Here is a 10,397-nt window from a genome sequence, read left to right as displayed (position 1 = left end):
AGATAGATAGATAGATAGATAGATAGATAGATAGATAGATAGATAGACAGACAGACACACACACACACACACACCTCAGTGCCTAGCACATAGTAGGTACTTAATAAATGTATGTCTTTAAGTACTAGAGCAGCTTTCATCTGGAAAAGGGATTAGACTTGAGCCTATTGACCCCTCGGCTCAGAATAAAAGTTACAGAAAAAGAGTCTTTGTTTTTGTCAACATGGACAGTTTGCTAACAATGAGAGCACTGCAGAAGTGGAATGGGCTGCCTCAGAAAGTAGTAGGCTCTGACTCGGGGGAAGTCTTAAATCAAAGCTGGATAATCATCTATACTTTGGGTTGTGAAGGAAGTTCTATTCTTCCTTCTTCTAAAAGCCTGGATAATGTTACTATAAGTGAAATTTCTACATCTTGAACAGGGTTAAACATTAAAGGCTATTTTTTAAATGTAGTAGGGGATTTTTTTATACTATAAGTATTGATATCAACTGTAATTTGCACAAGAGTAGAGGCATTGTTTGCTTTCGTTCAACAAATACTTACTGAGTATTAACTGCACCATGTGTATTTGGTGTAGGACAGGGCTTCTACCACTGGGAACTGAATAAATAAAATGTATACATGTTCAAAGTTTTTTGGTTTCTGGTGTTTTTTTTTAAGTGCACAAGATAATTAGACTTTATGGAACAGATAGGACTTGAATTAGACCTCAAAGGAGGGGAAGAATTAGATAGATACTAAGGCAGGAGCAGGGTCTTTTAGGCCAGGATAACAGGCCAGACCTTTCCGCATCATGGCTAGCAGCCTTCTCCCCACTGGAATTGTCTCCACCCTGGGGACCTTCCCTTCTGATTGCTGAGTTCCTCACCTGGGCACCCCAAAAGTGGCTACTAACTACAGCTCACAAGCCCTTGCTGATGAGATTACCTTTGATAGTCTGTTGGAAAATTCAAAGTAGCTCCAAGCAAGGTCACTTAATAAGATGGCATAATAAAAATCATTGCAAAATATTCTCCCATAAATCTGGGATGTATTGTCTCACAAATATACACAATGCTCATGAGAAGAATGGGCACAAACTTAGAGTGGTAGTGAGGCACACATAGGGAGCCTATTATCCAGGGTGACTCATGGCTCTGAGGTATCATTTTTCTCTTATGACACTCTTTTCTCTACTGCTAAGGGATCATAGTCCTTCAATATAGTACCTCCCTTGAGTCCCTGCCTTTCGATGTTTGTGTCTGTCTAAAGAGTGTGTATCTTTTGTGAAGCTGCTGGCTGCTTCCTGGGATTACTCAAATTCATAAACTCTCACAGTGCTGGATGGTATGTCTCCTACTGTATATGTAGATCCATTGCTAAATGTTATGTCAGATTAGGTGGAGGGCATCTCCCATCCTCCAGTGTCCTCTCATATAAGTTCAGGGATCTCATTCTAAGGGCAGCTAGGTGGCACAGTGGATAGAGTGCCAAGCCTGGAATCAGGAAGACCTCTCTTCCTGAGTTCAAATATAAATATGGCCTCAGACACTTGGTAGCTGTGTGACCCTGGGAAAGTCACTTAATCCTGTTTGCCCCAGTTTCTTCATCTGTAAAATGAGCTGGAGAAGAAAAAGGCAGACCATTTCTGGATCTTTGCCAAGAAAACCCCAAATGGAGTCACAAATAGTTGGACATGACTAAAACAACTCAAAAACAACAGCTCGACAAAAACTCACCCCACAAAGCTACCTTGAGGCTGGATACTCTTAAACTCTGAAATCATGTCAAATGACTCCAGGGCTTGCAGGCTTAGCTAGGTCTTGATGGATCTGACCAATTTTCAGCCTGCCAGTCCTCTAACACCCCTTCTAATTCAATCAACAAATTTTTCACACTTCGTAGCATACCTTTGTGCTTTCTGTGACTGCTTCCACTATGGGAGTTGGGGAGGGGTGGTAATAGAATCAATCAGTCAAAGAATAACTACTTTTCCCCCCCAACTTGCATGTTAAGTTGTTTTCCTAGTGATGTTCTCAGTGATGCTGTGACTGTGAATCAAGATATGTCACAGTCTTCAAGGAAGCAAACCTTGTGAATGACTCAATGGAAAAAATGTATGAAAGTGGCAAGTAGGCTGCTGCAGCATGTGGTCGGTGATTACTTGCATTAGAATGTAAGTTCTTGGAGAGATTTGTTTTTGTCTTTGTAGCCGTAGCGTTCAGCACAGTCTCTGACACATAATTGGAACTTAATAAATTGTCTTGATTGATTAATACCAAGAGTAGCAAAAAAATTATTAAGGAAATGTATTCTTAGAAAAGGAGATGGGGCAGTCGTAGTAAAAGAGGGCAAATGCAGAGGATAGAGCACTGGCCCTGGAATCAGGAGGACCCGAGTTCAAATCCGGCCTCAGACACATAACACTCACTAGCTGTGTGACCCTGGGCAAGTCACTTAACCCTAGCTGCCTCATCAAAAAAAAAGAGGGGGGGAGCAAATGGACACAAGTGTCACACTAGTAAAAGACATGTTAAATGACCTAGAAGAAGACCTCCCACCTTCTTCTTTAGGTAGAACTTTTGTGGAGGATGTATAGGAAGACAGGAATGAATAGGATGAGAAGGTGTGGCTGGGTTGTGATCTACACCAGAGGGTAACAAACATGGCCAGTTGGCCAAATCAGATTAAAATATTATTGGGAAATATTTAACATAATAAATAAAATAAACAATATAGATTACCTTAACTTATGATTTGCTAAGTCACTATATGATTGCAAGGATCCTTATGTATTGTTTGGTCCCCTCCAACCTCTTCCTATTTGTGTTTGATAACACTGCTCTATCTATTGCAGGGAGTGACCATGTGAATGGATCTGATGAAGTATTGTCCCAGGAATCAATATCTCTCTCTCTGTCTCTGTCTCTCTGTCTCTGTCTGTCTGTCTTTCTCTCTCTCTCTCTCTCTCTCTCTCTCTCTCTCTCTCTCTCTCTCTGTCTCTCCCCCTCTCTCCCCCTCTCTCTCCCTCTCTCTCTCCCCCTCTCTCTCCCTCTCTCTCTCCCTCTCTTTCTCCGCTCTTCCCCTCTCCCCCCTTTTTCCATCAGCTTCCATGGGTTTCATTTCATTACTATATCAATGCACATTACTCCTCAATCCAGCCTTAGGCTTCCTCTTGAATTCTAGTCCCATATAACCAACTACTTATTTCAAACTGAATGGCCCTAAGCATCTCAAACAAAATGCATCCAAAAATCAAACGCATTTTCTCCTCCAAACTCCTTATCTTCTTTATTGATATCAAAGACAACACCACCCTTATAGTCATTCAGGTTCACAGCCTCAGTCATCCTCAACTAAGAATCACAGAGAATCACAGAATTTGAGAGATGAAAGTTTCCTCAGCAGCCATTCACCAAAGGAATCCCCACAATAACATACCTCACAAAGGGTCATCCAGCCTTCACTTGCTGACCTTCAGAGGATAGAACCCAGAGCCTACTGAGGCATTTCAGTTCATTTTCATGACATGTAGCCAAAAGTTGGCCCGCTTATTGTTCCTAGTTCTACCTCTACAACCAAATCATATCTAATCCCTTCTCTATGTGATAGCCCTTTGAGCACTTGAAGACATCTATCATGTCCTTCTTGAGGCTTCACTTCTCAAGGTTAAACATACCCAATTCCTTTAATCAAGCCTCCTCCATGCACCCTATTAACTAGCCAAATTGGCATTCTTGATGTTCCTAACACAGAACATTCTACCTCCCCCATCTCCATTCTCTTGCACAGATTATATAGACTGCATCTCTGGAAGATATTCCTCTGTTATCTCTGCCTCTTAGAATCATTAGGTTCTTTTAAAACTTAATTCAAGTACCACCTTCTACATGAAATCTTTTCTGATCTCCCCAGATGCCAGTGCCTCTCACCAAAAAAAAAAAAATTACCTTACTTTGTGTATGTATTTCCGTATTCTTAGATGCATATGTGTTGCAGCACCCAGTCTTTGAGGAAAGGAACCTCTTCGTTTTTATTTTCATATCTACAGCTTCTTATGTAATACCTACCACATAATAGGCACTTAATAAATACATGTTGATTAATACTTATTATTGGTTTCCAACCTCCCAGAGTTACTAGGAGAAAATACTTTGTAAATTGTAAAGTGCTACATAAAAACTGGTTAACTGGGAATAGTATTCCTTCACAAAATCCAGTGACTCATCATGGTTTAGAAATAACCCTATATTCTCAAAGGCTATGCCAACATAGCAAAAGCTCTGGCAGGCTCTACTAATGTGAAAAAACTTTGAATATGGTCCCAGCAACAGACTACTGTCTGAAATCAAGACTAGATTCAGAGAGGGTCATCAGCAGTAGGTTAGTTGCTCTAATAACAAGGATAGAGTGGCAAAAAAAAAAAGATCAGAGGGTGCTAAAAACCACAGCTTAGGGGTCATCTATAAACAACAAATTATTTGTTAATCTACCTTTTTGTCCAATGATCAACAAATGAAAATTCTGTTAGAAGAACTGAACCAGAGCAATATTGACATTATTTTGCTAAAGAAAACCAGAATGCAAAAATGGAAATTGTATCTAAAAGGTAAGGGGGCTCACAAGTTTTCCTTGGAATTCAAAAATAAATCTCAGCAGTGAACAATAGGGGAAGTGTAGCTAAACAAGCAATTTCCTGGTGGATTTTAAGCTCAATATGTATGGTGTCACATAGCTGTCAACATGGTTAATGCCATCTTGGACTACACTATCCAGAATTAGGAACATAGTAGTTCCACTGTACTCTACCCTGGGCAGATGACTTCTGAAGTGCTTTGTTCAGTTTTGAACCACACATTTTAGGGAGGTCACTCATACTGAAAGGTGTCCACAACAGGATGAAAAGGATTTTGAAAAGTCCTAAGATCCTGTAAGATGAAGGTCAGTTGAAGAAACTAAAGAAGAAAAGACTTATGAAAGAAATGAGAACTCTCTTCAAGTATATGATAAGCTATTATGGGTGGGGGAGGTATCATTCTCTATGTCCCTAGAGAAAAGAGCTAGTAGCAATGGGTGGATGTTTGAAAGAAGCATAGTTAGGCTTGATATAAGGATGATCTTAATAATTAGAGCTACCTAAAAGTGAAATAGATTGCTTCAGCAAGTAGTGGATTCCACCTCACTGGAGGAGGTCTTCAAGCAAAATCCAGATGACTATAATCAGATACACTACACAAAAGATTCTTGTTAAGCTACTTGTTGGACTAGGTGACTGCTAAGGTCCCTCTTACCTCTTAGAGTCTGTGATTCTGTAAGGCTTTTCTTGAACCACCTTACCTTTATAGGCTCTTTCCCTTGGTTAGCTATTTTATCAATTCCAATAGATTTAATTATCTCTGCACAGAAGACTGAATATATATGTGTGTATACATATATACATATATATATATACATATATATATATATATAAATGTGTGTGTGTATTTGTCTATGGAGAGAGAGAGAGAAAGAGAAGACAGACCTCAGTGGCCATCTAGACTAACACAATCCTAAATATTCCTCTCAGTGATATAAGGCTATAATTTTATAGTTAAATTAGATTCTTCCCTTCCTTCCCTATCTGCAATCTGATATTGCCTCACCATATTAGTTCTTACTCTGAAACATCTCTCACACCCATCCCCTACTGTCCACTCACACTGCTAACTGTCTAGTGCAGACTCTTTTTTTTTAAGTTTTTTTTTTTCAGTGTTAAGTGACTTGCCCAGGGTCACACAGCTAGTGTTATGTGTCTGAGGCCAGATTTCAACTCAGGTTCTCCTGACTGCAGGGCCCGTGCTCTATCCACTGCGCCACCTAGCAGCCCTAGGGCAGGCTTTTATCATCTCTTTGACTAATGTAACAACCTACTAATTAGTCTCTCTGCTTCAAGTCTCTCTTCTCTCTAAACTGTTCATCACACAAAATTATCTATCACCCAAAATTATTTTCCTAAAGCTCAAGTCTGACCATGTCACTCCTCTACACACAAATCTTTAGTGGAATCACAGTATCTTTAGGATAAAATGTAAACAATTCAGACTGGCATATAAGGTCTTCCATAATCTTATTTCAACCTACAAGTTGAAATTATATTACATGTGAAAATACACATGAATGCCCTCTATGCACTTCATGCTCCAGCCAGAATGGACTACAATATTTGCATATGCTAATCCTCAATTTTGTCTTTTAGAATGCTTATCTTTCTTAATCTCAGGCACTATCTCTACAACTCAAAATTCTTCAAACATTTATTGAACACCTACTATATGCCAGGCACTGTGTTCAGTGCTGAGGATACAAAGCCTAAAACAAAATGGGATCTGCCTAAATAAGTTTATATTCTACTGAGGAAAAACAGGTTGTACTCAGATAAGTATATACAATATATAAAAGGAAATACAGAGTCATTTTGTAAGGTCAGAAAATACTAGAAAGTGTGCAGAGGAAGGAATCAGGAAAGGCCTTCTATAGGAGAAGGAATCTAAGCTGTGCTTGGAAGGAACCTATTGATTCCATGAGAGGCAGGAGAGAAAACTCTCTTGCAAACGCAGAGGATGAAATGAAATGCCATGTAAGTTTAACTGGGATGGAGAGTATGTGAATGGGAGCAAGCAATATGCAATTAATCTGGATAGATAGGTTGAAGTTATATTGTGAAGGGTTTTCAATGTCAAAGAAAAATTTGTATTTTATACTAGAGGCAATAGAGGGCCACTGAAGTCTCTTGATAAGGAGAGTGACATGGTCAGACCTGTCCTTTAGCAATATCAATTTATCAACCATGTGGAATGTGGATTGGAAAGGGGAGATACTGAAAACAGGTAGACCAATAGAAACATTTGCAAAAGGATTAAGTTTCAGAGAGAAAACCACAATCTCTTTTAGAAATTTTGTGTTTGAGATGCCTGTGTTCAACTACTTTGTACATATTTGTGCTTATTAACCTATTATTTCCTCTCCTCTCCCTCATTTCTATACAGATCACTCCCAAATTTAGATATCCAGTACTCACATCTCTCTGAGCTCAATGTGTAGACTTTGATTGGTTGATATGGATTATTCAGGTGGCATTGTCCAGATACTAGTTGATGATAGAGGATTGAAGCTTAGAGAGATATGAGTAGTGAATATCTAGATTTGGGAGTGATCTGTATAGAGAGGAAAGGAGAGGAGAGGAAATAATAGGTCCCAGAACCCAGTAGGATATGCCCAGACAGAGGAGGCAGGATGAGGATTCAACAGAAAAACAACTGAAAAGGAATGGTAAAAACAGGAAGGGAAACCTCACTGCTTCTCTCTCTCTCTCTCTCTCTCTGTGTGTCTCTTTCTCTCTCTCTGTCTCTCTCTGTCTCTCTCTCTCTCTGTCTCTTTCTCTCCCGCACACATACACTAGGAGGGATTGGCCAAGAGTGTCTCTCAGATTAAGAAAGATGAAGACTATGAAAAGGCTACTAGTAGTCTCAAAAATACCAGTTTCATGTTGGAAGTTAGATTGGAAAGGATCAAGATATGATTAAAAGGTATGGAAGTAGAGATAATATGTGTAAGCATCTTTTTATAGGGGTTTGGATGTGAAAAAGGAGGAGAAACATAGGATTATTTTTTGTCCTAAGGATCAGGGAAATCTGAACATCTTTGTATGCTATAGAGAAGGAAGCATTGGAAAAAGAGGTGAAGGATCAGAAACGGAGGGTATGATCAGAGGGCAAGACTCATTCATGAAGATTTCCATTATCCTCTCCTCCAACCTTAATGACAATTATTTGTGCTCCCGCTTCCTTCAGGAGTAATGTAACAAAAAACTTCCTAACAATTAGAACTATCCAGAATTGGAATAGACTACTTCTGTAATTCTCCTTTCTTGGAAGTCTTTAGCAATAGGTGCATGACCCCTTGAGGGAACTGTTCAATTAAGTGTTTTCAAGAAGGCCTCTGACCCCTATTCCAGTGTTCAGATTTTGTAGTTCTCTGATTTCACAAATGATAACGTATTTACCTTATATGTACATGTTGTATACATTGCCAAACCTCATTTTCAGTGCATGAGTAAGTAAGCTATTTCAGATCAGGGAATGTTTCATTTTTGTCTTTATATTCCTTGCATCTAACATCATACTTAGTTCATAGTAAGTACTTAATCATATTTGTCAAATTGAATAGAATTCTGCAGAAGCCCAGCCCCCAGGAGCTCTGCCCAGTAGTCTGTCACAATGGAAATGTGTCCAGTTTGCTGGACAGAGAACATACAACCCCATAAGTCATTGCTTCAAATAAAATTCTTCCTACTATCTCTATAACCGTCAGTGCCTTCCTTCTGTGGGGCGGTTAGGTGGCATAGTAGATAGAACCTAGAATCTGCAGTCAGGAAGACCTGAGTTCAAATACTATCTAGATATTCAACTATCTATGTAACTGTGGGCAAGCCATGTAACCTTTCAGCCTCAGTTTTCTATTTTGTAAAATGGATTGTTGTGAGGATCAAATGACTTAATATATGTAAAGCACTTTGTAAATTTAAAGCATGAGATATGTGCTATTAGTTATTATCTTTGATTTAACCTGTATCTTATTTGTGCATAATTATTTGCATGTTGCCTCCCTCATTAGGCTGTGAGCTCATTGAGATCAGAAGACTATTTTTTTGTGTTTCTTTGTGTCCCCATTACTTAGAACAATGCCTGGTCCTAGTAGGCCCTTAAATGTCTGTTGACTTAATTTGACATTCCTACCAATCTTTTCTTCATTTTAAGCCTGTTTTTTTTAAACCACCCCCTTTATAAGTGAAGATATGACAACAAAATCATTCATATGTATACTCCTACATCCCAGACAAATAATTCGCTCCTTTTTTTAAACAGATGCCAGAGAAGTAATCCACCAGATCCTTGCTCAACGACTTTCATTGGCAGGAAGTCCTTTAATTCTAATTCTGTTTTCCCATAATTACAGTTTGAAAGTTCGTGGCACAGAGATGTATGTGGTGACCAAAGATTCTTTCAGTCTTGAGTCTAAAATTTAAAACCTCCATATCTCTATCTCACTGATAAACCACCAAGATAGGCACCTTGTCTCATGTTTCACCCAAATTATTGTTTCATTATATACCTGCATATTAGGTTTTTGCTAAATGTTTTCCTGAAAGTTATCATTTCAAAATCAGTTATAAATTGTTATTTTACAGCTGCTATAAATCAAAGATTTTCCAGGTTAACCATGCCATTTCTGAATGATTTGTTACAGGAGAAAATGACAGATACTGCTAGCAATTGCTCGAATAAAGAATATAGTTCATTAAAAAATCATACATGTGATGATAATAAGGTAAATAATTTTTTTCAGAGTTTATATGTCCTTCTGATTTAGTCCTCTAGAGACTTCTTCTTTAGCTTATATTTTTAACATTAGCCTTATCAGGCAATTTGTTTAGTAAGCCTTATGGAATTTATCGTCTTAGACATATAATTCCTACAATTCTGTCTAAATGTAGGTTAGACTTATTTTATAGTTCTACTTTATCAGTAGTCTTGTATTGACTGGGTAGAAATTTTACTGTATCTCAAGTTACAGTGTTTCATTTGAAAATACCAACAAGGAAGCATGTGTCTTATACTTTAGATTGTATAGGACAATACTTGTGAGAGCAGCATGGTATGGCAGATAGAGTATTTACTGGACTTGGAGTCAGGAAAATATGGATTGAAATCCTCCCTCTTACACTTACAAGCCGTGTGACCCAGGACAAGTCACTTAACCTCTCTCAATCTGTTTCCTCATCAATAAAATGGGGATAATATAGCACCTACCTCACAGAGTTGTTGTGAGGTTCAAATAAGATAATATAGGTAAAGTGTTTTGCAGTCCTTCAAGTTTGTTGTTGTTATTATTATCATTGTTATTAATAATAATATTATAGCTTCCTATGCATGAACACACAGATTTCATGAGTACAACTCAGATGCCTGCTTTTAAAAACTTTTCTCTAACATCAGTTAACCTTTAAACCACCATCTCCTCTAGTTGGTATAATAGTGATATTACTTCCAAAAGTGATAAACTTCCAAAGATCTGTTTTTTTAAGTACTCATTTTTTGTAAAGTGTTTTTTTTTTTAAATCAGCATTGCTGAGTTCACTTCATAAATCCTGTGTAAGATCTACATCTATATACATCTTTTTTTTGGTAAAGGTACCTGATTAAAATTTTCAACAATCTCATTTACAGTAGATTTGCATTATTACTTGATTATTGGAAGATCACTACCTGTATCTTAGGGAACTTAGAAATGGGAGGAGAAGACTGAAGCTACTTACTTGGAGGACAGTAAGAAGAGAGGAATTCCAATCCAGTAAACAGAAAAATGCATCTCATACT

General features: G+C 38.1%; 1 protein-coding gene across 4 annotated transcripts in view; it reads left to right on the top strand.

The window, feature by feature from the left end:
• The window catches only part of LOC114053688 (interleukin-7-like), a 55,481-nt gene that overhangs the window by 22,263 nt on the left and 22,821 nt on the right, over positions 1-10,397 (top strand). For all 4 annotated transcript variants that reach the window (XM_027876804.1, XM_027876805.1, XM_027876803.1 and 1 more), the window contains exon 3: positions 9,268-9,348. In XM_027876804.1, the coding sequence (XP_027732605.1) occupies positions 9,268-9,348 (81 nt within the window). The remainder of the gene's footprint in view (positions 1-9,267; positions 9,349-10,397) is intronic.

The sequence above is a fragment of the Vombatus ursinus genome, unplaced genomic scaffold, assembly GCF_900497805.2.
Source record: "Vombatus ursinus unplaced genomic scaffold, bare-nosed wombat genome assembly UNPS02014812.1, whole genome shotgun sequence".
Taxonomy (NCBI): domain Eukaryota; kingdom Metazoa; phylum Chordata; class Mammalia; order Diprotodontia; family Vombatidae; genus Vombatus; species Vombatus ursinus.
Note: the sequence above shows the minus strand (reverse complement) of the source record. Positions and strands in the feature narration are given on the sequence as shown.